The following is a 27925-nucleotide window of genomic DNA, read 5'->3' as shown; positions in this document are numbered from 1 at the left end:
TAACTATGCTTAATGGGTTTTTGAAAGAGGCAAGTTTTGGCCCTCCGTAAAATATCTACACGAGTTTTTCACGCACAGAACTCTACCAAATTGGATAATGCGTGAGATGGCGATTTTCGCAGACGTAATTTTCCTTTCATTTCGGGCGTCGTCACGCGTTTAATTTAGAAATGTGCCACACTCGCGTTCTCGGTGTCGAGATCCTTAACTATGCTCTTTGCGTGTACGAAGCTCGCGCAATGGTTACTTTAAAATTTCACAAACCAGAAGATTACGCAGCTTTACAATTCAAATTCTGATAGTTATTTGAATCAACCCAAAACCTTCTGTTAAACAACACTTTTAAGACATAACAACACTTAAAAGTAATATTTACCGGGCCGTGGAATAGTCCAAATGTCGCAAACCTTCAACTGAGGTTAGCAAGTCCACTAGCTGCTGTAATTCGCATCGCTTTTGAGAATAGAAGGGTTGTGAACTTAAAAGTTCATTTAATCGCTTTTAAAAGTTTGATGCCCATTTTTTTCGGCGATTCGAGTTTTCTTTAGAATATTTTCTTTTATTTTAATTAAGCTCCGTGTTTTATTTGAGTTTTTCGTGGCGCAATGAACTCTGGTGAAAATGGCTCAGTGTACTCTGGTTAAATGCAATGCCTTCTGGTAAAAAGTGATGAATTTGAGAATTCTCCCCCCCCCCCCCCCCACCCTTTCCCGCCTTATATATTGTTCTAAAATTTTGACCATTTTGCTGCTCGCTCTCTACGCTCGCTCTCAGCAATAAACTTGATATGTCTAGGGCGTAAACAAAATGGGTGGACCCCCTTTGTGTCCTGGAAGGAGTATAAATTTACTTGTACTGCTGGGAGAAAGATCATGTCGAAAAATTTTACACGCAAGTTAACTGTAACTTGCAAGTCAACGTGTAAGTTACAAAGCAGTATTTTCCAGTCCCGTTTCTTTGTTACTGTCAGCGTCATAACAGGGTGCGTAACTATAGTTTGTGTCAGCCATATCCAAATAAGGACAATGGTTTAACATCATCCGTTCCAGTTGTCCCCGGATGACAGTGAATGAAAGCCTTTCAGCGGGATTTTCTTTCCAACACTGTCGCATCAATTCATACCTGAGAAAAAATGAGTGGCGTGTTTCAGTTAACATTTCATGAACAGAACGGAGTGAGATAAAAAAAAAGTAAGCTTACATCTCATCCGAGCACATTTGTGGTTTGTCCATTCTGTATCCAGATTTCAGAGCCCCCAAAAGTTTATGATTGCTGATGGTAGGATATGGAGTCCCACCTAGATACAGAGGAGAAGGGAAAATAGATATAATATTATATCAACTTAGCTAGGAAGCCAAAAGGATATATCTCCCAAAATAGCAAGGCGAAAGCAGAGAGGCTACGCACCGATTGTTAAAATCTCCCAAAGTAGAATACCATACGCCCACCTGTTGATATGAATGACATCATGGCACTATCAGATTTAGGGTTTTTGGAAAACAACTTCAAGGAGAAAAGAAAACGACTACCATCCATAAGGCTAAGCATCTCAACCAGCTTAGAAAATTTGCCTTTAGCAACTTTTCTATATATCCTGAGCCGTAATACCAGTGTCATACCTCACAATAGCAAATGAAAAACCGAAGCTCCGTGGTAAAAAAAAAAAACAAACTATTGTCACCAAATGATTAAAAAAGATTAACTGCGAACCAAAACTAATTTTATTTGAGTACCTAAATCAGGAGACTCCACTAACTTTGGCTAGATTGGATTTGATTAAACCCACTGATTAGGAACCTCGCCGTCTCCCCTCACGTGATATTTTTAAACTTACACGTCGCTCTCTGCGTTAAACACTTGATCATGAATGGCTTCCGGTGACATCCATTTGATTGGCAGCTTTCTGGACTTTGTAGCATGGTACACTTTCCCAACGTACACGTTACGCGACAATCCAAAGTCAGCTACCTTCACTAGCTTGCCTTCACAAACGAGAACATTTCTCGCCGCTAGGTCACGATGGACGAATCCTTTACCTGACAAAAACTCCTATGCAAAATAAGAAAGGGAAATTTTGGTCACTTCAACAACAATTGCTTAACCAACAAAAATCTTTTTAGCAGACAAAAACAGCAATATTCAATAGATCATCAAAGTATCATTCTTAATATTGCAAATATAAATAAGTAGCTGTTATTACAGTTGAACCTGCGGTCAAATATTCTTTTGTTAAAAAAGGCATATAAACGAGGCGAACGGGTCAATACAAAGCAGAATTGACCCTTTCGACTCGTTTGCATGTCAAACCACTGATACCTGTAATAACAGCTATCGCAAACACTTTGGTCAATCTCTACATTATAAACGTAATCTAACTCATACCATTCCCTTCGCTATCTGCCATGCGAACGTCGTTAGGTCAGCGGGTGTGAGAGTATCATCGTCATGTAAGTTGTCTCTATTTGTCATGAAATCCCTTTCTGGTTCACTGTCATCTCGGATACTCCGATGAGCGATTGTTTCGCATCTGTTTTTTCCACTGGTGAACTGAAAAGGGACGAAACACTCACAAGGCTGTTGGAATGCATTAAACACTAATTTGAATATTTTAATACAATTTTTTAAATCGTAAATTTTTAACGGTTTGTCGGTTCAAGGGCCTCTTTCACTGATAAATTTGAAAGTGTTCCAGTGTATCAATATTAATAAATCTTTGGAATAAAACTTTGTGTTTTATGGCACACACATCACTAACGTTTCAGGAAAATCTATCGAGCCGTGTTTTAGATATTTGAAAAAGCACTAAAAATCAAAACTTACCCGAAAACTATAATGGGCGTGACCTTAAGAGAGTGTATCAATATTAATAAATCTTTGGAATAAAACTTTGTGTTTTATGGCACACACATCACTAACGTTTCAGGAAAATCTATCGAGCCGTGTTTTAGATATTTGAAAAAGCACTAAAAATCAAAACTTACCCGAAAACTATAATGGGCGTGACCTTAAGAGAAAGTCTCGTTCTTGAAATCGCGATAAAGAAAACAAACAAAATTTTCATAGTTTCGTAACATAACTTAAAGACGCATTTTAGTATTATCATTGCATGGTAAAACATAAAAGAATGGAACAAATTTCTACCCTGCTTCAGTTAATTTAGTCTTTTTGTGATGGTGTATGTTGAGATCTATTTAATAGGCTTCTCTCCTTCATTTCTTTTTGTTTTTTGTTTGTGTCAGTCCTTTTCATTTTTTTTTCGCTTTAATGCAAAATTGTGAAACTAGCATTATAGTAACTTTCAAAAAGAACAAAATACAAAAAAATTGAAAACAATAGCGCTCAGCTGTCGGTTCATTGCTATTATGCTGAAAAAAGTATAATTTGAAAAGTCTTGCGATTTACTCTGGATCAAAGATTCCGAACTTTTTATTTTTGTATATTCTATTTGCCATACAGCATAACTTAAGGCATTGATATTAGCTTTTTCATATCAGATCTGGTTCGATCAAAATTTGTATTTTATCGATTTTTAAATTTTTGGCTTATCGTTTCCATGGAAATATCGATTGTCTTAAACATAACTTATACCAAACTTCAATCCATTTCAAATATTGGTGCAATTTTCATATCGATCCGACTTAAGGAAGACTTTTAAAAAGCTGATTGAAAATGGTTGGTATAGTCGAGAAAAAGCTGTATCGAGACACCTGATATACAGCAAATGGTAACATTAAAACTACTTTTTACATGCTTTTAATAACAAAATCGTCGCAATAGCATTATTACGCCTCTGTCTAAGTTGCTTTTGCACACAACCATAAATTAATCTCGTGTCGAGAAGGCCCGCCCTTTCCATTTCCAACCACGCGAATTTGAAAGTGAAATTAGTTAAGTTGCTTTTGATGGATATCAATTACATTTTTTGATGTCAGCTCACTGTTACTGTTTCGGAGAATTCAGAGTATTTACAAAGAATGGAGGAGCTGAATTCCGCGCTAACGTAACGAACGCAAATTCAACCAATGTTCGGGACAAACATTTGAAGACGGGGGCTATGGATCTCATTCTGTTTCCAGCTCCCTAACCAGTAACCGCCTCCGTCTCCCTTCTCTACAGAACGTGCAAATTAAAGCGAATACAATGAGTTGAAAATGTATACTTTACGTCATATAAGCTTCCTTCATTTATGACCTCCATGTTTTGATATCTTGAGTGCTGAGGCGCTGCTTCTCCCATCGCTTCAAAAGCTTGCTTGATCTAAAATTCAAAACAAAAGCGATTTCTTCGGCAGGAGCCTGTACTTTTACAATGTCTCAGTCTACTTAAAAGAATTAGCAGATTGTAGAACCTAGGGCAATCTTTCAATGTTATACGGACAAGACATTTTAATGAAATTCATAGTTATATAATATTGGTATATAAAGAGCTCAGGGAAATAAATTGTTTATAAAAATCTTCGCACGTTTCCACCCTCTCCTCCAAAATTAAAAAAAGAAAACGATAATTGAAAAAACCGGAAGGAAAAGGCATTTCAAAACAACGTGAAGAAACAAAACACAATGTGAGGGATCGTAATTATGTTTCAGTACCCGTTCAACGGCGCCTCATCTCTTTCATTTGCTAATGCTTCAATTAGAACAAAACAAGGTATTGTTGGTAAGTAGGCTTTTAAGACTTACTTACCAAATAGGAAGTAAGATTATCAGTTATCTTACAGTACCTGCTCTCTTCTTTTCCTGAGGTAGTGAAGTAAATCCCCATTCTTTGCAAACTCCACTACAAGGAACATGGGATTTGTCATAGTACAGCAGGCCAATAAATTCAATATGTTTCGGTGATACCCGATTTGTTTCATGAGCTGTATTTCCTCTCGAAATTCTTGTATTTGTTCTTCCGCAGCGCCATCTAGTAGAGCAAAAACAAAAAAATATTTTTGTTACCAAATAGTTTTTTTTTTTTTAACGATATGTTTACCTTCTAATACTTTTAACGTGTTAACCGGTATTTAAACTGTTCAACAACCTTTCGTATAAACTGCAAGTTGTCTAGTGACAAAGATATAATGTTCCTTAGTTCTTCACGGCTTTCTCCCAGGTCTCCACGGTCAATTGATTTGGTACAGTGCAAATCCGGGCCTGTACGCAAACATGTAACAAACCTCTTTAGAGAAGAGAATGAAAAAAAGATATAATTACATAACTATATTTATAGGCTATAGAAAGCTGACAGAAGCAAATCGTATACTTTGCAACATTTTCACAGCAACGGTCAGGCCCTCTTTCGTTTGTTGTTGTTTCTTGTCCGTCTTACGCGGCGATTTCCTTCCTTTTCCCACCTCCATAGTTTGTTTTAGAAGCTGGCCTCTGTACACTTTTCCAAAAGCCCCTTCTCCAATGATTCTATGCAAGGAAATGTCATCAAAAAAGACTTCCCACGGATCTAAGAGTTCTGAATTAGATCTGAAAAATATCCATAGAAGAATCAAGAGCTCAGGCCTTGCTAAGATAATATCCTCTATAGAATACTTTCTCGAAATTTCTTTTGTTATGCTTCTGAGAAATTTTAAATGTTGAGGCTAGGAATGTGTTGGAATAAAGAGAAAAAAAAATCGTTTTTATACACACCCGACGCACTTAAAAAGAAATTTCAGAAACGATATTAAAACTGTTTTCAAATCGCAGTAGTTTGATATACAAACTATGAGACTCGATGTAAATTTCGCCCTTCGAGCCTCGCCCGCCATATTTTGCTTTTCAACAAAGTCACATTGTACCCATTGTAGCACGAGAATTGGATCAACATTTAATTTTCCTTTTGTATTTATTGATATTGGTATGTTACTCTACGTAGTATACACCACAGCCTTATACTGTTTATTGTGCTGCAACAACTTTATACCGCTCTCAAATGAACTTCATAACTGACTTTTTTCACTCCTTTCATTCAGATTAAATAGCCCTGCCCTGTCCTAATTCATAACATTTTTTTTTTTGAAAAGCGAGTATTATATCATCTAAAGCAGACCAAGCTGTCAAAGATACTTACCGAGTTCTTCTGCGATATCTTAAGGCAAACCACAGTAATCCACTTAAACAAAGTAAAGCCAAAAGGGAGCTGCCCACAATCTTCGCTACCAGTAGCAAAGAGGATTCACCAGTACCATGATAAGTCTCATTGTTGTGGAGAAAATTACCTTCTACAAAGAAAGAGGAAAATGCAGCAAAGCCATGTTGAGAATGAATCTATTTCTTTGACACGAAATTTTACCGCATCAGTTTTGCTTTTGCTTTATTTATAAACAGGAGAAGTCTATTTTAAAATTGTTGTTATTGTTATCATTATTATTTCAGTCTATCTGCAAATTACTCTGGAAGCTCCAAACAATGTCATTTTATTACAATTAACATGCCTTTGAGAGAGTAATTAACTCAAAACATCAACACCGTTACAGCATTTTTCAGTGATTACAAAACAACAAGAATCATACAAAGTCTACACTGGTTGTCATGGCAACAATTATAAAAAAAATTTGAAATGACTTTAAGGAAAAAATATAAATAAAGGCACGTACCTTTACATTTGTGCAAATTGCAGCTCCCTGTGAAGATATTTGTCCCATGGCAATCCTTTCCATTCCATTTTGGCGCTGGATTAGAACATGTGCGATTACGTGTTCTGTTTCCCCCTCCACACGTCATGCTGCATGGTTGCCATGACGACCACTGGCTCCAGCTACCATTCACTGATGATTAAAAGAAACAATCCATGACATGAAAGCCCTAAAAAAGTGTATAAACTGTTGACGATTTGACTTTTAAAAAATTGATCGGCTTATACTCTAAAATGGTGTTTCAAGATGCAGCTTTTTAAAAAAATATGTCTTCACGGATCACCATAAAAAAAGATGGTTTTAAGGTTTTCATTCAGTGCCCTAATTCAATGGACTGGAGCAGCCAAGCCTCATCAAGGAAGGTAATTAAATACTAGTAGTTTATTCACAAATTTTAAGAACTAATTACGAAAATTAATGTTTAGATCAGTTGACTGGGGACTCAGTGAAACGCTAATGATCTTACAGAACATTATAATTAGTTAGCAAATATAAGGGTTTAAGTCTGTTTTAACACAGATCACAAGAAAACTTTTCTATTATTACAATTTGCCAGATCGATCAACAACACTGATCCGAACAATTACCGTGTCATAACAACCCTGAAATGGCCTGAACGCAGATAGTTCCTGGTAATACCGACACACTCTTTATTATTTATTTGTTTTATTTATTATTATTTAAAAAAAAAAACATTTTATAAGAATATCGAGGCTGTAATTTGCACAATTTTAGAATATTTTAAGAATAAACCCGAAGCTGAGATCTTAAAAAGAACATTAATTAAGCGGCCCTCCCCGGAGAAATGGGAGGTGACTGCCCAATTAGTGGGTTTCACGTGACGTCACAAGCTTTGATCAAATCAGTGTCCGCCATGTTGGTGTCCCTCGGGTGTCAAAGTTATGCTAATGATGTAGTCCATTTCTACAGTGAAGCTTCTCTATTATCGCTCTATTATTTCGACAACTATATTAATTAATTTCCAGAAAGAAAAAACGATAAAAGTACCGGGGATTCATCTTAAGGTACCCCAGTGTTCTCTGAGTATGCCAAAAGCTTAGAGAGTCGAGAAAAGGAAAGATATTCGCAAAAGAGCTCGGTCATCGGGGTTGACCTCGCAAACATAACAGCCAAGCAGTTCAGTCCAGAATACTTGCCTCCTGTGGAAGTCTCGGAGTTGCTGAGTTGCCTCGTTCTTGAGACGAGCCTCTACACCAAAAAGCAGTTCAAGGCGTTCAAGAGTCTGGAGGCGTTTAATCAAATGGTGTCGGGATTTGTAACCTCAGTTGTAGGCAAAGTAATCGCCGCGGCAAGTATGTCGTGAGAGCAAATGTTCAGCATTCACAGCGTCTGAATGATCCTTTAGAGAACATTTGGGTCATTTCTGAAAACGATGAGACTATTTTTCCAGCCCATTGCTTGGGATGCAAAGCTGGACTGGCTGAGTCATGCTCACATATCGCGAGTGTTTTATTTTATTTAGAGGCAACTACACGAATTCATGGCAAGCTCGCTTGCACACAGGTAAATTGCTCATGGATTTTGCCGACATATGTCAATGAAGTGCCGGATGCCAGGGCCAAGGACATCGATTTTTTATCGGCTAACAAGCTCAAAGAAACGTTCGACCAGAAATTTGAGGATCTACAATAGCCGCAAGCCTTGAACCATGCAGCAGCCGGCGCCTCAGCGCATGCAGCGCGCATCGGCGCCTTCAAAGAGGAAATGGATCAGCTTTATGCCAAACTCAACCAGTGCAAAATTAAAGCAGTAGCTTTAAATTTAATTGATCCTTTTGCCGACCAATTTATCGACCAAAGCCGCTCTGTTCCGGTAGTTTCAGAGCGAAGTGTTTGCTACAAACTGGTTCACTCTCTAGCACGGTCTTGTTTGTAGCGTCGCTGCGACTCACCGCAGAAATCCACTCGTTTCTCCTCCTAATAGTGAGTTCCTCCAGTTCTTCCCTTTGATTTGTAATAATCTTAGGTATACGAAAAAACCCTTAGCCTTTACGACTTCCACTTTTGCTCGAACAGCCAACAACAACGCATAAAACCATCCCTTCTTTCTCACATGAACCCTTCTTTGATTGGATACGCTTTGTTTGCGCTTGAGGGATCGACACCAAGATGGCGGAGAGTAACCGTTGTTAAGCTATTGGTCACGTGGGTGAAACCCAAGAATAGGGGTTGGCCGGCCGCAGCATAGAGGTTGGTGTACCTTGAATATTCTTCACCATCGGGTTAATTTCTGAGTAAACATGATGCCACTTCAAGACAATCACTTTCTATTTCAGACTCTTATCTGACATTGCCTTTTCCAAAACAAAGGTAATTTATGTATCACGACTTTACAGTATTTTACTGACAATAATTTCGGAACATTGATAACTGGCCGCTTAATAGATGTTCAACTGAAGTGTTTTTTAACTTTCGTGTGCAAGAGCCTGGAAACTATTCTACAATCTTTACTTTTTATGAGAATGTGTTTTATAAGAATATCGACGCTTAAATTTGCGAAATGTTAAGAATACTTTAAGATTAATAAACCTGAAATTTTGAAAAGAATATAGTTTTGTGTTGAAAATTTGTAAATACTTTACAATTATATGTTTTTAACCAAACCGCTTGCTTGTTTATGCATAACTAAATCCTTATTAACAAAAAGCAATGAGTGATTTGTTTTTACTTTCATGTTCATAACTCTGGGAACCATTCTACTACATCACGGCACTAGCGCCCAGACTCTTAGACTTGCCAGGTGTTAGGAGGCTGAATTCCCTGTAAAGTGATCAACTCATAACTAACCTTCAACAAAGCGGTAAACAAATATGGTCCATTCAGCTCCCACGCTATAATTCATGAAACATTTGTTGGATCGTCCATGTCTGTTGTATGTCATGCTACCGTTCACTCCACTCCAGCACTCCTTGTAATTTTCCACGCCGAAATACCAACAATCATTTTGAAACACCTTAGCAGCACATGCGTGAATTATGGTTGCAAATGAATTGGCCATGTCATGCCAGTTCACAGACTGATTCATTTTTATCTGTTTCGGAAATGCACGTGGTTTTCTTTTATCCCTGAAACATCCGACTGGTTCATACGGATCAAGAATCGTTGCACCTGCGTATAAAAGCCCAGAGATCATCGTTTAGTAGAGAAGTCAAGGCGCAAAGTTTTTAGCTTTTATTACTATATATCACCGCTGTTACTTTAATGTATTTTATACTTTTAATTAACATATTTTAGACCTTAATTTTTAAAGGGCCCTCCTGAAAACCAACACCAGGTGACTGGAGGGCTCTTCTTAACTTCAAAGATATGTTTGGACAGATTAATTCCCCTTTCATCTTCAGTTGATTGATGTACTTAGCGTTGGAAGTAGAATTTGTAAGTAGAAACATGCTAATTGTGACAACAAAATGACCACAAACATGAAAGTGTGAGAATTATAAGGAGTTTTAGATTTACATGGTGTAGTTGTTGATTCAAACTTAAGAGGGTTGTACTCTTTGAATATGAATAGCCTCTCTTGTATTAAGTTCGAAACTACTGGAGGTGTGATCCAAAATATAGAAACAATCTGCTGAACAAAGGGTGCGACATTAATATTGAGAATTCTGCAGATGTTTGAAAATGAGAGAGGCCTTATCACTGGATAAATGCTCTCTCACAAATATTATTATTTTGCATGAAACCTCGCTTCTTAAACTCGCCAGCTCCGTATTCTTCTTGCGGCTTTAACTGTGGCCCGTTTATTAATGCTTCGCTGCTACTGTTTAAGTTTCTGTCATGCGAGAAATGGCACCCTGCCCAAGCAAATAAATTAACTGTCATAAGCATATCGCACAATTATAAAACACAGCTCAGTCAGTTCTTGGTGATGTACAATCGTATGCAATGAGCTGTTTATCGACTTAACAAAAAGCCCACAGCTCTGCGCAAAATTGTTCACGGCTGTCATATTTATGAACTCTATGAGAAATCCTCTAAAAGAACAAAAACGGTGCTCAAAAAGTTTAGGACAAAACCTTTCAAAAATAGAAAGTAATTCAGGCTTTAAAAATATTCCAGTTATATACGTAATTGAGGGGGGAAGGCTGGCAAGGTTGGCACGTTGGTGTCCGCTTTGAAACCATGGCAACGCTAATGCATTAGAGTGAAGGAAAAATAATGTCAAAAACACTTTTCCCCCTTTAATAATATTCCAATAATTGGTTAAATGATTCGGCAGTTTCGCCTTTGTACCCTAAAGAGTATTAGCCCGTAAAAGGGATAGTTCCTGTTCTAGAATATATACTGCTTCTGGTCAGAGGTAAATGGGAGATAAACCTTTCGATGCTTTAATCTAAAACGAATTAATCATCTATGAAATTATAAGTGCCAAAGTAAAGTAAAGTGTTAAAGTAAACTACATAAGCGCTGGTTCACTTGCAGGCGAAAATGTTTTCAGGGACAATGCGACTGAGTGAGTGATGGAATAAAAGACGTTTTCTATGGCTGAAATTAGAACATTGTTGCTTTCAGAATGGTATCTTCTGGAACTATCGATGAATAACACCTACTTGACTGCGAAGTCTTGCTCTGCAAAAAGCCGCCACTCGGCCTAGCCTGTAGTATAACCATTCCGAGGAAAATCAATCTGCAATGAAATATCGCGCTGAAAACAATTCCTCGCTTGAAATGTTCTCGGGAAAGAAGCCTCATCGTGATGGCTTTGCCGGAAAAACGATCATCGCAGAAATTATTGCAGGAAATCTAAAACAAACGTCCAACTTTACAGGTGATATCGGGGAAAGGAATTGTTAATTTGGGTCGGCTGGTTGAGCGGACATCTATCAATCAACAAAAACGTAATCAATTATGTTGGTGAATTGTTTACTTCAACCGACTTCAATATGTCCATATGCCAGTACCAAAGACATTAAAACACACGGTTTTTAGGTCCGAGTAGTTGAGAGCGGAAACATAAACAAGGAAAATCCGATAAGTGGACAATGTTGAGTAAATAGAAATGCAGGCAAATTCAGCTGTGTTCCCTCGGTAACTTACCAGCTTCGCATATCCGTAATTGGGGGGGGGGGGGGGATACCCATATAAAAAGGATGGGGGTGCTCGTCGGAAATTTTGAAAAGAGCCCCTAAAGGGTACCAAGATTCTGTTTTGTGGCCGTAGTTTGAATATTTTTCACACCTAAGAGGTACCAATTCTAAACCAACGCATTAACTGACACTTTCATAATTTTTAACTGCGATAAAGACGATTGCATCGAATATCTTCTGCTCGCAAAGTTGATCGTCAAATATCTCCCGTCATATTTTTTTGCGGTTCAATACCGTAGGGCCTCAGTAAAAGGTATCGCGAAAGCCCCCCGCTGTTGACCTTATAGGGTGAACACCCCAAGAGGTACCAAAAGCTCCTTTTTTTTTTTTTGACTCCTAAAAGGAACACCCCGTTCTTTTTACAAGGGATATCCCGGATCATATCTGCAGGGGGGAATACACTGTGATTTGTTTTTGTCAATGGAAGTTTTCTCAATTCTTTCTCTCCTGTCAGAATCGGTCCAGAGTTAGAACAATTTAAGTATTGGCCTTGGAAAAAGAATTAAAAAAAGCTAATTACTCTTTACGCGATCACGATTCACAATGGTTGGTGCTCAGTAAAAACAGTCAGATATGTCACTAACTGAATAACAACTACTTAATTAAAATATGTCTTGCACGCTCACATATATTATTATAATGAAAATTACATATAGCTTGGATCGTCTACCGTTGGATTTCTAACTGGGGACGGTTGTAAAAAACATGGTAATCTACGTAAAACAAAGTTTATTGGAAAAAAAATGTTATTAATTTGGTTCTGTGTATAATCAAGTACAAAACTAATATATAGATTTAGCTAAGTTTAAAAGCGAAGCTCCCATAAAATGCTAATTAATCATCTACTCGACACAATAACTTTAAATTAAAGAAATTTATCAATAATAATTTCACGAAACCTGCGCTCTGTAGGATTAAGGAGTAAGTATTTTACCAAACCGATGAATTGAACAACAAATTAAAAAACGAAGCAAAACAAAGCAAAAATCGAGGAATCTAGCTACATCAACACAATATGCATATCACTACATCTAAGCACCAAACATCAAATCCCGTCTCAACGAAAGGATGGCCGAATAAAAAAAATCTTAAAGGAAATTCGTTTAAGATCGATTATCATTTAAGATTATTAAGTCAAGAAATGCATTTAGAAGCTTGTGTAACGTCCCAAATTTTAAATGCTTGTGGTGTTCAAGTTTAATAATAAGCCATGATCACGCCAAAGCGTGATTTGAATGTTATTTTTGCGGACGGTTTTGCGGTCATTTTATCGGCCTTAGCTTTACCAGTCTTTTACTAATAACCTTTATCAATAAAATTCACCCGAAAAAACTGAACGAACAAAACGAGAGAATCTCCATACTTTGTAAACACAATATGCAAATCACCACATACGAGCGTCAAATATAAACTTCACTTTTAAAGCATAAAATGGTTCCTGACCTTTCTTGGTTTCCATCCGTAACAGAAGAAATTTATAGCATTTTACGAAGCGGCGGAAGACTTTAACTGACTCCTGTCGAAGATAAGGCCATCTCACCTAAACAACTTGATATCTTTTATAGAAAACGCGATGAAAATTTCAACAACTGACAAAGAAGTTCAAAGAGTGCTTACCGTAATTTGGGAATTCATCTTCCATGCAAAAACATCCAGCAGAAGTTGTGAAGACTGAACTGAACTAATCTTTTCACCACCATTCTCTATTTATAGTTTGCTCCACTTCTCGGCGTCTCTTACTAATATTTTTAGCCTCCATCCTCTATTCCTCGCTTGGCGTCATTCCCGGCTTACATTTCGCCTCCATTCTCTAGCTCTCGCTCGCTCTACTTCACAGCATTGTTCAGTACTGTTTCACCTCCTTTCTCTGGCCATGGTCCACTCTTTTTTTCGATCTTCTTGGCTACTTCTTTGCCTGTTAATTCTTGCTCGCCGGCCGTTCTCTTTTATGTTCTGCCTCAGTTAAATCCTGTCTTGAAAACGTAATATCAACTTCACTATCGTTGGTTGACACTATAATAGAGATAAATTTTCTCTTCGAATTCTAAAATAATGGAAAACTTCTGTTTTAGGGAACAGTTGTACGAGTCGCTCAAAAACACTTTCTCTTCCAGAATGGTTGATGTGATTTTCATTCTATTTCCAGCCAGAAAAACGCGGGCTGCCCCGGCAAAAGCACAATATCACGTACGCGCGATATTGCGCTTTTAGGCAGCCCGCTTTTCTCCGCGGGAAATGGTAAAACTTGATCTAACCATTTCCTATCTTCGCCATAACCTAGCAACCCGCGGGAAATGGTTAAGAGGGGCGGGGGAGAAAACTCTGCGGCGTCTGTCACTTTTTATGTAATTGAATTAGCTATCGAAAGATGACGTCACATCCGGTGCCTTCTCTATGAAAGTTTACATCAAGACATTTGAAAAACAAGGAATAAGAGAAAACTAGCAATTCTGACTTCTAGAGTTCAATTTTAATTTATCATTCTTTCAATGAGCCATCTTAACAAACTGTTCGGAAACAGCATGCCCCTACACGGCAGCCATAAAAGGAAGTCTGGGAACAGGTAATAGCAACGGTGACACTGCGAGGCTGGGGAATTTTACAAGATAATGAACTCATGTCTGACAATGATGAGTGACCATGAAACATGGTGCAGTGGAACTGAAGAATCAGACTGTGAGTGACATTGTTAGTGCTGTGTTGTGAGAGTGATGTTAATGACCGTGAACTTGGACCAGATCAGAAAGGAAAGGTCAAGTGTATTGACAAGTTGACAGAGAGCAATAAGTTTGTGCTCAAGAACTGAAAAAGCTGGCTCATACCAGTCTTTAGGCTGCGGCTTCATCACTACAGGTCAAGAGCTACTGACTTGTGTATGAGGAGGGAGTGATCCCCATAATGACTTCTACAGGAGCAATTAAGCTCCACCCAAAAGGGGTACCTTTCTTAGGCTTCAGGTTAACAAAAGGGCAGGGATTTCACAATCCAAGAACTCTATCTTTTAGGTATTTCCATTCTTCTGGTTCTAGAATCTTGTTAAAAGTCTCCTATCTACCCTTACCTCAGCCGGAATGAGGGAATTCCGTAACTTCTTTCCAAAGGTTCAGAAAAGACATTCATTGAAATGTGAAAACCTACCTCTTGACGTTTAAAATGCGAGTCGAAAACCTCAAACGTGACATCTGACTCTCATCACGTGACCCCTAGCGGTTCGCCGTTCGCGGGAAAAGTCTCCAGTATTTTCCCCATACCCTAGCACCCTCGCGCTTGGGATATTGCTGGTTTTCAGTATCACGCAATTCAAAATAGATCAAAATATAAATCAAAACCGGTCAATAGATAAATTCCAGAATCTGGAAAATGTAAGAACATAAATATGCAAAGACTTTCGCCAAAATTCTGGTCACAGCAATTTTTCTCATGCGAGAAATGCGGAGAAATTTTTTACCCAAATTTATAGAGATTTGTATGGAGACGCCATGCTGGTGCCCATCCGTATGGGCACCAACATGGCGGCCGGAAACTAACAGAAACATCTGTCACTGAGTTTTGCTACAAAAGCGTGAATTTATCCCTCGAGGAACTCAAAAACATTAAAATAATACTTTTTCTAAGACGTGAACTGTTCAGATAGCCAAGTTCTCCGAAATAAGTCACTCTTTTAACCATCATGACAGCTCTCTAGGCCGTCATGTAAATTCCGCGTCACGCAAAAGCTTAGAAATTCAAGCGTAGTTTATCACAAAACCAAGAACCCATTCGGAGAGAAAATTTGTATGAATATTAATTTTAAGCTGCTCTTATACATCATTTAAGTAAAATCTCAGGAAGATCAATAGTTTTGTAGTTCGAATTTTAGTGACGTCATGTGAAAACCAGCTATAGAAATTAGAGAGTTTAAGCATGACGTTTGCGGTAAACAGCAAACGGCAAATATGAAACTTTTGCCGTCTCTCTTCAGCTGTGTGTACAGTTAAGTGAAGTTATTTGTATTTGCAATGAACAGTAAGAGACATTATTCCATTTTTGTGTCCTTTATTTACGGATTAGAAGAAAAGAACTCAAAATCAGAAGTTATCTTTGCCGTTTGCCGTCTGCCGTTAACGTCATGCTTAACCTCTCTATTATCACACGGCGGCGCGAAGTGGTAAAAACAGTATTTCAACATCGAGCGCAGCGAGTAAATAAAATATTGTTCTTAACTGCCAGTGACGGGAAAACAAAAGTTATATCTGCAAGCTTAATCACTTAGACTATTTCAATCGAAGAAAGCTGCCATTTTCAATGAAGAAGGGCAATACAAGAGATATTTTAATGCAAGTTTGGAGGGCGAATAGCATAAAATTATTAAAAATTTCTCTGCTAGTGTTTTGACTGTGTTTTCATCCACAAACTAAAATTACAGCAATGCCCTTGGTTGCATTTTTCTAACAGACAGCCCATGCATTTGCTATTTTCATGTATTTATGTGCGAAAGATAGCATAGAACTTTAGGCCTCTCGACAAGAATTTGTTAAATTTAAGGTGTTCTTGTTTTTGCTTAATTATACATTCTTATATAGAAACAAACCTTAGTGTCGACAAGGCCGAGCGTTGACGAGGCCCAAACATAAGCACAAGTAAAAGAGATAAGTAAAGGCTATTGCTTAAGACAGGTTGATACCACAGTTTTGCATATAAAGTTTATTTAAAAATCATAGATATAGATATGTATGTATGCATATAAATAGGGTTATTACATCTTCGAAAGGGTGTTTGATATTTTCCATGTAGGGTTGACAAAAAAGGATATTATCGGTGTACCTGTTGTGAAATTTACCTTGATCATTTACGAAATGACTGCCAAATCAGTTGTGTTTGAGACTTTAGGAAATGGCACTTCAAGATCACTTGCGCAATGGTGCTTTGTAAATTGTGATGTGTTAGTATTTTAAACTGGCTTAATCGTGTTTACCGCTAATACGAAATGCCACTTCCACTGAGATACTCTGCGAAGTGTAAGTTGAGCTTCGAAATTGATTTTTTTCGCTGATTCTTTGCAAATGTTACTTTGGTACCGCAGAAAATGGTACCTGAAGTTGCAATTTGCGAAATTTGAACATATTGAATTTGCGAAGTTGTGTTGAAAGGTTAAAGTTGTATCGTACGAAATGGAGTCGAGTTTTTCATTTTAAGATCGGAAATATAACTTAATAAGATGCTTTGCGAAATGTTTTTTTGTCTTTTTGTACCATAGGAAATGGTACCTCAAGATAGTTCACCAAATGATTCTTTGCAATTTGTGACATTAGGGTATATTCAATTTGTAAAATTGTGCTTGCCATTTAGGAAATGATACTTCAAAATACTTTACAAAATTTTTTACGGCTTAAAAGTTGTATCTTCCGAAATAGATTTTTTCAATTTAAGAGAAATATAACTCAAGATAAATTTCGAAATGTTACTTTGTTATTATGTTAAGTTACCATTTCCTACAGGAAATGGTACCTTAACATAGCATAGTAACTTTGTACATTGATAAATATTGCCTGGTGCTTTACGAAATGGTACCTCCCGTTACTTTGTGAAATATCACTTTACACTCCGTAAAGTACTGTTTGAAGCGGGAACTTCAATCAACTTTGTGAAGCGTTGATTTTGCTTTATGAGGCCTCTCGTGGAGTGACCTTGTTAGGCACATTTCGTTAAGAACATGACGTTTGCGTTGTGTTAAAATCTCCATCCACCTGCAAAGCAGCTACAATGAATGAAGGCGACGAATTCTGTAGTTTCTGTATTAACCATACAATAGCCGTACGTGTTGAAAATCACACTGCAGCAAACTACTTGAAGCCTGCATTTTACACAGAGCTCCGAGGATCAACGTACCAGTTAACTACGGCATTTTGCGGTCGAGAATTGACTGGGCCCGGGTGCAATTTTCATCTCATACTACAACGTGCCGTAAAACGTACCTCACTGCACATGCTCGTACTACAGTCTTTGTAGTTTTCGTGGGCTTTGATTGGACAATGCAAATCGGAGAGTTTTCGAGTGCTTTTACGAATATTTGTCGAAAACGACGCTGGTTCCCCGACTGTTTGCGCTGGATAGAATCAGTCAGAAAGCAAAGTTGTGTTTAGCTAAAGTGCTTTGAACACTCTTTCGTACGAGCGATGTAAAATACTTTGCGATTTGAAGAAGAAAATTAAAATATACTCTCGCAAAGAAATGCAATTTGCATGTAGTTTTCTTAGTGTCGGGAACTCTCTCTTCAGCTCGGGAAAGCCAAGAGGGCGAGGATCAGATTCCATGGCGTGCAAATTTTGCGAAAACTTAATGAATGATATGTGTGCTCTCTCGGTAATTCAGATTCAAACACAGTCAATGGTAAATGATCCAAAAATAAACCAAGCGAGGGGATTCTCGGGAAGGATTAATTTATATCCAAAACGACTTAAATCGTAACTTAAAGTGATGTTCTTTAAGTCACCTTGCGTTCTTGCTTAAGGAAAAATCTCAATTTTGTCAAAGCGAGAGGGCTAAATTACTCTTAATGCCTGTGCATGAAATGTACAAGCTTTCAGCTTTTAAATTATTTGTGAAACATTGTAAAACAATGACAAGGTTTATAAATTTGAAATGTCAAAGGTTTGTTTCCGTTTCAAGGTGAGAGCAACCTCAAACAAAAGCATCGCTGTTTAATATTTGTAAATTGTAGTCCAATGATTTAATCGACCGAATATCCGTCCCAAATTACCTTTTTTAGAATTTGTAAAACGTGAATTGCATAATCAGTGTATTGCATTAAATAACATAGAAGAATGCAATGGCATGGGTTAATTTCTGGTTTCGTATCTAAAGAAACCATTCTAGAACACTTTTCAAAACAAGTGCAAAGGTTTTTTAGATCGTGAAGTCTCTCACGACCTCGATGCATCTGAAGAACAATCTGAGTGACTGACAATCAACTTCGTTTTACAAAACCGGAGGTAAAAGCAGCTTGAATTGGTTACTTTCCGGTTAGAAGCTCACGTTTTAAAACACGTGAAAAACGTCATTAAGTTTAAAAATATCTGCCGCATCTCAGTGTAATAATGCATAGCACAGACGTCATTTCGCAATCACGGTGATTTTTTGCATACATGCTGCCGCTATTTTCTTAATGACCACTTTTGAAGCTTGAAATAAAGATGTTTAATTTAACTCTTTACCTACCAGTATGTTAACATTTTAGCATATGTTTGTTGAGTCTAATTCTAAATGCAAGCTTCTTAAACAACTCAAGTATTTCGATTCAGTTAAAGAATGCGAGGCAAAAATCGCGGGGAAAGATGAGTTTATTTACGAAATGTAATTTGCTGTTTGTAAAGCATTTAGCCCCGTGTTTTAGTATTACATAACGGGGAAAAAACAGTTTTTGACAAATATTTTCCTTTTATTGTCTGGAGAGTCACCTCACGCCTTCGCAACTCCATATCAGAGCCATTTGGAAAATCATTGTTATATAACATTTATGTGCGTGCATTGAAAGGCTCATTGAAACAAGTCACGTTACCTAAGGGTTGCGCTTCCATGTGAAAACAATTTTCAAACCGTTACGTAAAACATCACTTGCTATGAACGAAGTGGGCAGGTTAGAGACGAAGGAAAACAGCGTCGATAACCCCAGATTTGCATGTTTTGCCCAGTTTTCATTTAATTGATTGAATGAATACAAGCCTTTTATATAAATTATAGCAATGGAACTTTTTTTATGACTCATCTCAACAACGTTTTTTGTGTGTTACATAACAAAATGAAAACTCACGTGTACAGCTGTTCAGTTTCCGCTGTTTCCAAATGCAGAGAGCATATAAAAAATCCAAAAAACTGCAGTCTCCACATTACAATTGAGATAAAAGCCACAGGAATAGAGAAGAGATGGCGAGACAGCGAGACTAGCAGCCCGACACGCTTACAAGATCCCACGTCCTCCAGATTTCTTAACAGTTTTCAAGAAATGTTTCACTCCCACGAGAGCCTAGGGAGTGAGGAGAATAAACAAATCCGTTCGTTATACAGTGAGTTATTGTCAGCAGCCAAGACCAACATTGACAGTCAGCGTCGAACGTCTGAGGAGAAATCGTGGGCGCTGGCGTTTGAAGACGGGAATTATGGTGGGCAACAAGAAGATACGAAACTCTCATCGCCTTTCTTGGTTTGCACGGAAAACAAAGACTGCAGTTTCTCCGCCAAAAGAAATGACTTCGAGGGAGAAATGACCGCCTTCGAGAGCGCAGCACAAGCGGTATCCAACAGAGTCAACAAGAAAAACAATTTTAAAATGACAGTTGATGAGCATCATGAAAAACGAGAAGATTTAAGCGACGAACCAGCAGGAAAGAAAAGAAAAGACAATGCTTTAGGAGACGATCACACAGGTAAAAGACCAAAAGAAAGGGAAACTTACTGGGAACGTAGAAAGAAAAACAATGCTTCGGCGAAAAAGTCAAGGGACGCGAGAAAAACCCGAGAACTGCAAACACAAATAAAAGCAGCTTTCCTTGAGAGAGAGAACCTGAGAATACATGCACAGCTTATGATTGTTCAACAAGAAAATGCGTGTTTAAAACGAGTTTTATGCGCCAAAATGTAAAGAACGTTCTGACTGTAGACATTTGTGTTTGTAGACTGTATTAGCTAACGCGTTTGGAAAGCCTCAGAATTTCATCAGTCGTTCAGTGTTTTCTCTAACAACACGGAAAAATAGTCTATTGTTGTTTAAAAATAGTTTTTGTCCCTAATATGATTATGTACTTGAATATGAGTATGCATGTGACCTTTCATGGCCAGGAATCTTTGTCAATTGATTTGTGAATTTGAGTCGGATATTTGCTCACCGCGTTGTCTTCAAAATGTAATAAATTGAATTACTTCGTATCATGTAGGAATTTGTCATTAAACAGTTAAGAATATGTACTCGGTTTATTTATTTTGTGAAGTTTTTATTCTACCGTGACGCTCTGTAAACCCTGTCACACAATCCTCTTGCGTGGCGAGCTTTAAAACTGTCTACGGGTTCCCGGGCCGTTCTGCTGTTAAACTGTACTGTGCTTGGTGTTTCTCTGTCTTGCTTTCGCAGAATCCACTAACTAACGAGAACTAGAACAGTTATGGACACAAAATGTAACATTTACCCGAAATGTAACAACTTTTGACGCTATGGTGAACTTTTTTAAAAATTTTGGGCTTAATTATAAGCCAATTTAATGCTTTTACAACGGAAAGTTTCTGTTATTTTGATCTTTTTAAGCCTCTTTTTTATGCAGGATATAAAAAAGAAATCTTTAAACTGATCATGATAAATACAACTTCTAAAAACGTTTCTCGTAAATGAAGATTGTGTATCAATTTTCGTTGTCCACCCCTTAAAAACGAATGTATTTGTGCAACCTGTATTATCCGATCACATAACCGCTCGATCGAATTTTAATCGAATTATTCCACCGAAATGAATGGCATCGGCTGAACTGAACCCTCTGTAAAAATGTTTAGGTCCTGAAGTGGGAGGTGAAATGGTTAAATAAATCCCAATTCCCAGCTTATTTTTGCCAAAAAAAAAAATACAGTCCCTTTCCCATTTTTTTTTTGTTTCTAGTGATCCAAATCCCATTTTCACGGTGACGGAAACAAAGGGCAAATTCAGGTTGCCATTTTCTCCCTTCAGGCCCCTCGTATGTAATAAGGAGTACTGGAAATGATTTTATAAGATACTGAGTTTAAAAATCTATTTTAAACTATATCAAAGAGACTCAAGTTCACCGTGTTTTGTTTTAACCCATTTTCTTGTCTTAGGACCCAGGTAAAGCAACATAAAAGATAACACAGAGTACTTTTTTTAGCTTTATGTATTTTGGGGGCGTTTTTTTAACCCTTTGAATACCAACTACGCATATATGCGTAATTAATGGTCGTGCTCTTTGTACCACTTGTGACGTCATCAATTTAAATGTCATCAGATATTCTTGATAAGCAGATAGTAGTGCTAGGCTAGCCCTTTCCGCACAATGGTCAGGTTTAGATATCGACGACATTCCGACGTCGCAAATCGAAAAACAAGGTTATCAGTTTTGGTGCAAAAACGGTGGTAAAATGGTCCACAACACCTATGATTGATCAAGGTCCATTTCTAGGCTTCGCCCGTAATTAACATCCAACTTTTCACTGCAGCCAGAAAGAACATACAATGCGAAAGGTAGCCAGTGTAAAAGGGCAGAGAAAAACAGAAAGGAAAGGGCCAACAAACGAAATTGAGAACGGTTAATGGCAAAAAAAAATTTAAAAAATAAAAGAAGTCCAAATTTTGGCTTATGCGCGTGCCCGTAATTGAAGTTTTGCTCAATTTTGTACCTAATCCTCGAAAAGTCTCTCCTTTTAGTAAAAAAACGCTTTTTTAGCAAAACTTAGGCTTATTTAGCGTCATGGCAGCTAAAAAGTCTGACTAAACGGTTAAAAACGGTATTTTTTGGCGAAAGTTTGATATTCAAAGGGTTAATAAAACGATTATTGCACTCGCTCTTGTTGGATATAAGATGATTATAGCCAACTGATATCCAATGCGCACGCGTGGAATACTCGTTAATAACCGGCGAAGTGAGTCAAATGAGAGTCCTTTGTTGCAAAAATAGCTTAAGAGACTAATTGCATGAGATTGCAGGTTTGTCCAACATCCTTGATAATCCACCAATTTGAGAAAAGCCGACATGATTTCGAAATTTCAGTCAGTTGTAGCTAAATCTTTTCAGTAGCATCTGAAAATTATAATCTGTTCACAGCTGTTTCTGTAGGGAGAAAATAATAATTAAAAAAACTGGTGTTTTCTGGCTCAATTTACCAAATGTTCTGCGAGGACGTTTTTCAAAAACTTGAGCTTGTTATATAAAGTAAAGATAGGTCACAACATTCACAATGACGCTGTTTTCATCTATGACTGAAAAACGTAGCCTGTGTACATGCCCCCTCTCTTCTCAAAAAAAAAAATCGGGAAGAGGGACGTCTGGGTAGCGGCGCCGCTAATCCTTCTCGACTTTTATAGAAGGGATGCGGCGGGTGAACACAGGCTAAGAAAAGCGGAGATAAGCGAACAGACTGTGAAATTTGCGCTAAAATTGACCAATAGCTATAAATAGGAGCCTAAATTTTAAGTCAGCTGTTAAATTCTTGTTATATAATCTGCCAAGGACGATCGACATTTCTTAACAACTCACCTGGTTTTCGTTGTCGCGTGATCTTTCTCCTCTTTTCTTCTCTTTCTCCTCTTGTGTCGTTCCGGTGAAGGCTTTTAATCGAATGTTACTAAATATAATGCCAATTGTAAGAGCTCGTCCACACTACACCGTACAAATTTGAAATGGAGCTTTATTTCCGGCAATTTAAGAGAAGCCAAGAAAATTTCGAAATTCCACTCATAGCTGTGTCCGTGCCCAGAAACTAAAGAGTTTTAAGGCTCATTTTTCCTAAAAATGTTTTGCGCGTACGTTTTCCAAAAACTTGAGCTTGTTACATAGCGTAACGATAAATTACGCCATTCACAATGACGTTGTTTTCTTGCTTTGGGCCACCTGGCAGACGTGAGGGGTGCCGGGGGACAGGGGAGGTACCCCTGGGGAAACACGCAGGTAACAGTGCATAACATACGTCACTAATCTATGAAAAAAGCGGAAATAAACAAATAGACTGAGAAATTCGCGCTAAAATTGACCATCAGCTAAAAAGGAGTCTAAATTTAAAGTCAGCTGTAAGCTGAAATTCCTTTCATAAAATCTACCACAGACGATCGACATTTCATAATAACTCATTGCTTTTCGTTGTCGCGTGATGTTTTCACTGATCCCCACGTGAGCACGTGAGCCTTCGAAAATAACATGTTAGAGGAAACCATTAACAAATTCAATTTGCAAATCAAGAATGTCTCTGCTTGATTTTTATCCCTGAAATTATCGAAATTTGGGTGTAAATTTGATTAATTACTGTTAACTGTAAAGATGAGTTTATCTATGAATTGTAATTTGCTCTTTGTAAAACTTTCAGCCCTGTGTTTTAATATTCACGCATAATTACAGGGGAAAAAAAGCTGTGGATAAAATGATATTTTCCAATCAGTTTGTCTGGAGACAGTCACTTCACGCTTTCGCAACTCCATATGAGAGCCAGTTGTAAAATAATTGTTATATAACATTTACGGTGCGTTAACTTAAACCGGGACAACCCAGAAAATGAAAACTAATCAGATATTTAATTCAAGTTACCAAAAGTCTTATCCGGCTTTACAAATTTGGAGATCGACATATTTCGCGCGGTGCAAGAAACAAGTCGCATGTTTTTAATGAGCTACCAGTCCAAAAACGTTTTCGTATTTAGCTCGTTTTATTGCAATAAGATTTGTTTTACTGCAATGTTCTAAACAATAACAGCAGAAGCCACATGCAGTCATTGACTGCCTATTTTTCTGTCAGTGTTTTCACAGTTTGAACTCATACCGCGATCAGCTCATTTGTTATCTCACGAGGACGTTTCGAGCGTGAACTTTGCTTACCCGGTTTTCAAGCAATATAATTCGTGGACCGACCTTTTCTGAAAACGATGACATCTTTGTATGTGAGATGAACGTATAAGGCGCGATTCTTGCTAAAACTTTCTTCGCAAAACACCGCATTCTGTCACGAAGAGCGAGCAATGTCGCGTTCCTCGTCCCCAGTTTCCACGGTCTACGCATAGAACGTCTAGGACCATGGTGCTTACCATTTACAGAAACCATCCGGTTGGAAATTTCAGGCAAAAACATTAAACAGTTGAATGCCATGTTGCGAGAGAAGGAATCGCTTTAAAGTATATCCACATCAGTTAGCAACTTCATATGAGAGCCATTTGTAAAATAATTGTTATACTGAACATTTAAATACGTGCATCGAAAGGCTCATTGAAACGAGTCACGTTATAGAATCATGGTTGCGCTTTGGAGTGGAAACAACTTTCAAACCGTTACATAAAATATTAGTTCTCATGAACGAAGTAGGGCGGGCTAGAGACCAGGGAAAACAGCGTCGGTAATTTTTAACCGCAGATTTGCATGTTTTACCCAGTTTTCACTTAATTAATTGAATAAATACAAGCCTCTTATATAAATAATAGCATTGGAACTTTTTTACTACTGATCTAGACAACGTTTCTTTTGTGTTACATAACAAAATCAAAACTCACGTGTACAGCTGTTCAGTTTCCGTTGTTGCCAAATGCAGAGAGCATATAAAAAGAGTCCAAAACACCGCAGTATTCACATTAGAATTGAGATCAAAACCACAGGAATGGAGAAAGGAATTAAGGCGAGACAGCGAGACTAGCAGCCCAACACGCTCACACGAGGCCACGTCCTCCAGATTTCTTAACAATTTTCAAGGAATGTTTCACCCCCACGAAAGCCCCATCTGTTATACAGTGAGTTATTGTCAGCAGCCAAAGAGAACATTGACAGTCAGCGTCGAACGCATAAGGGGAAATCGTGGGCTCTGCCGTTTGAAGACGGGAATTATGGTGGGCAACAGGAAGACGCGAAACTCTCATCGCCTTTCTTAGTTTACACGGAAAACAAAGACTGTAGTTTCCCCGCCAAGAGAAGGGACTTCGAGTGAGAAATGACCGCCTTCGAGAGCGCAGCACAAGCGCACAGAGTCAACAAGGAGAACAATTTTAAAATGACACTTGAAAAGCATCATGAAAAACGAGAGGATTTAAGCAGAAAAGAAAAGAAGACGCTTTAGGAGACGATCACACAGGTAACGGACCGAAAGGAAGAGAAACTTATTGGGAGCGAAGAAAGAAAAATAATGCTTCGGCGAAAAAGTCAAGGGACGCGAGAAAAACCTGAGAACTGCAAACACAAACAAAGGCAGCTTTCCTTGAGAAAGAGAACCTGAGAATACATGCACAACTTATGATTATGCGTGTTTAAAACGAGTTTTATGCGCCAAAATGAAAAGAACGTTGTGACTGTAGACATTTGTGTTTGTAAACAGTACTAGCAGCCTCGGAAACTCGTTCATCCTTGAGGGTTTTCTCTGAAAATACGCAAAAATAGTGTCTTATTTTTGATTAAAAATAGTTTTTGTCCCTAATATGATTATGTACTTGAATATGAGTATGCATGTGACCTTTCATGGTACAGGGATCCTTGGTCATTTGATTTGTTAATTTGAGTTGAATATTTGCACGTCGTGTTGTCTTCAAAATGCAATAAATTGAAATACTTTGTATGATGAAGGAATTTGTTATTAAACAGTTGAGAATAAGTCCTCGGGCGACTTATTGTTGAAGTTTTTATTCTACTGTGACGCCCTATAAGCCCTGTTACACAATCCTCTTGCGTGACGAGTCTTAAAACTGTCTACGTAGATTCCCGGGCCGTTCTACTCTCAACTGTGCTTGATATTTCTATGTCTTGCACTCGTAAAATGTAACAACTAACGCAAAATGTGACAATCTTGGGCACAACATTAACCCGAAATGTAACAACGTTTGACGCTCTGAAGAAGTTTTTTTCAGTAAAAAATTTTGGGCTTATTTAAGGTAACAATGCTTTTATAACGGAAAGCTTCTCTTATTTTGCTCATTTTCAAGCCTCTTTTTTCAGGAAGGATAAACAAAAGGAAATCTTTAAACTGATCATAATCAGTAATGAAGATTATGTATCAATTTTCGTTGTCCATTCCTTAAAAACAAGTGTATTCGTGCAATTTGTATTATCCAATCACAGAACTGCTCGATTGAATCTAAATCGAGTCATTGCTTTCAAATGAAATGACATGGGTAGAACCCTCTGTAGCAGATAGGGTACTTTGTTAAAAGCAATAACAATGGGCTGATTAATAAATTACAATAAATTACAATATTTTAAGAGGAAGACGTAATCAACCTTGGCTGGATTTCATGCGGGTTCCCTATCCTGGTCGAATTGGAATTCGGAGAAGTTGGCTTTTGTGGAGCGAGGAAACCCGGAGAACTCTCGGAGCAAGACGAAAACCAACAACAAACTCTACCCACATATGGCACTAGGCCGAAATTGAATCCAGGCCACATTGGTCAGAGGCGAGCGCTCTGACCGCTGTACCATCCCTACTCCCCAAGCTCCCCGTCCTGTAGCGGGAGGGGACGGGGATTCTAAAAATCTATTTTAAATTATATCAAAGCACCTCAGCTTCACTGTGTTCTGTTTTAACCCATTTTCTTGTCGGCTTAGGTCTCAGGCAAAGCCTGGCATAAAATGTAGCAGATAGGGTACTTTGTTAAAAGAAATAACAATGGGCTGAGTAAGGGTGACACGCCTTGTAGGGGGACAAAATGTACTTTTGCTTCCCACCTGCCTTTGGCAAATTAATTAAATTAAATAAAATATGATGATGTTGAAAAAATAAAGAAATCTATGCGTGTCCCTCCACGCGAACGCAATATGAAATCATGTAATTTATTGCCACTTATTTTGCGGGACTTAATCTTCATAATTTTCGCGATAGCAATTCATAAAAATACCGCAATCAAAGGCCCGCGAAAAAATTAGTGAGGTGACGTTAGCAACGAGAAACTTAATTCCCTGCAACGAAACGTCGACGCTTTTTTCCATGATTAAGTGGCGTTTATGTTTTTCTTCTATTTAAAATTCCGTACTGATGCTCTCGAACACTTCCTGTGAATCACGGTTACTGAGAAAATTCATAACGAAAATGCTGACCTTTGTACTAAAATACACCGTGCCACAAATTAACTTATCAACCTGTGTTAAGTTTTGTTTTGTTAGGGTTCCGTCCATTGTCATCGTAGAATATGGCTTTGCAAAGTTAAAATCTGTAGGCGGATTCTAAGAGTTTGGTTGTAAATATTGATTAATAATATTAAAAAGCGTTGGCTAAATTTTGTTTTTTTTAACAGGATTTTTCTGTAAATTGGCAAAATTTAAGGCTTTCGTCCACTCCACGCCGGAGAAATTTAAAAACGGCGTTTTCGTTCTAAAAACGTATCAAATGTTGTTTTCTGTCCACACCACGCCGGAGAAATCCGAAAACGCAACAATCATCGGTCTATCGCGGTGCCATCGTTTTCGAAAAGCTCCATTTTCAAAATGTTTTCCGTCCGCACTAGTACTAAAACGAAAAGCCCTCATTTTCAAAATCCTGCGGTGTGAAGAGCTTTTACGAAAA

At 37.9% G+C, this 27925-nt stretch overlaps 2 protein-coding genes and 2 pseudogenes across 2 annotated transcripts; 3 read left to right on the top strand and 1 right to left on the bottom strand.

The window, feature by feature from the left end:
- Positions 1 to 715: 715 nt before the first annotated feature.
- LOC145469438 (fibroblast growth factor receptor 2-like) lies at positions 716 to 9925 on the bottom strand. The gene is made up of 11 exons (XM_081453159.1): positions 9418 to 9925; positions 6572 to 6742; positions 6046 to 6196; positions 5245 to 5459; positions 4721 to 4905; positions 4165 to 4257; positions 2383 to 2547; positions 1835 to 2049; positions 1408 to 1448; positions 1201 to 1297; positions 716 to 1122 (listed from the first exon to the last, which is right to left on the bottom strand). Exons 1-11 carry the CDS (start codon positions 9761 to 9763, stop codon positions 927 to 929), a joined length of 1875 nt encoding a protein of 624 aa, XP_081309285.1. The 5' UTR covers positions 9764 to 9925; the 3' UTR covers positions 716 to 926.
- On the top strand, positions 7416 to 9091 carry LOC145470418 (uncharacterized; annotated as a pseudogene).
- A 9569-nt stretch (positions 9926 to 19494) lies between the features above and the next one.
- On the top strand, positions 19495 to 20869 carry LOC145470787 (uncharacterized). Its single transcript, XM_081454626.1, has one exon. It carries the CDS (start codon positions 19495 to 19497, stop codon positions 20332 to 20334), a length of 840 nt encoding a protein of 279 aa, XP_081310752.1. The 3' UTR covers positions 20335 to 20869.
- A 3871-nt stretch (positions 20870 to 24740) lies between these two features.
- LOC145469273 (uncharacterized) lies at positions 24741 to 25724 on the top strand (annotated as a pseudogene).
- The last annotated feature ends 2201 nt before the right edge of the window (positions 25725 to 27925 follow it).

This window comes from Orbicella franksi, chromosome 15 (genome assembly GCF_964199315.1).
Source record: "Orbicella franksi chromosome 15, jaOrbFran1.1, whole genome shotgun sequence".
Classification (NCBI taxonomy): Eukaryota; Metazoa; Cnidaria; class Anthozoa; order Scleractinia; family Merulinidae; genus Orbicella; species Orbicella franksi.
This window is presented reverse-complemented; position numbering and strand designations above follow the sequence as displayed.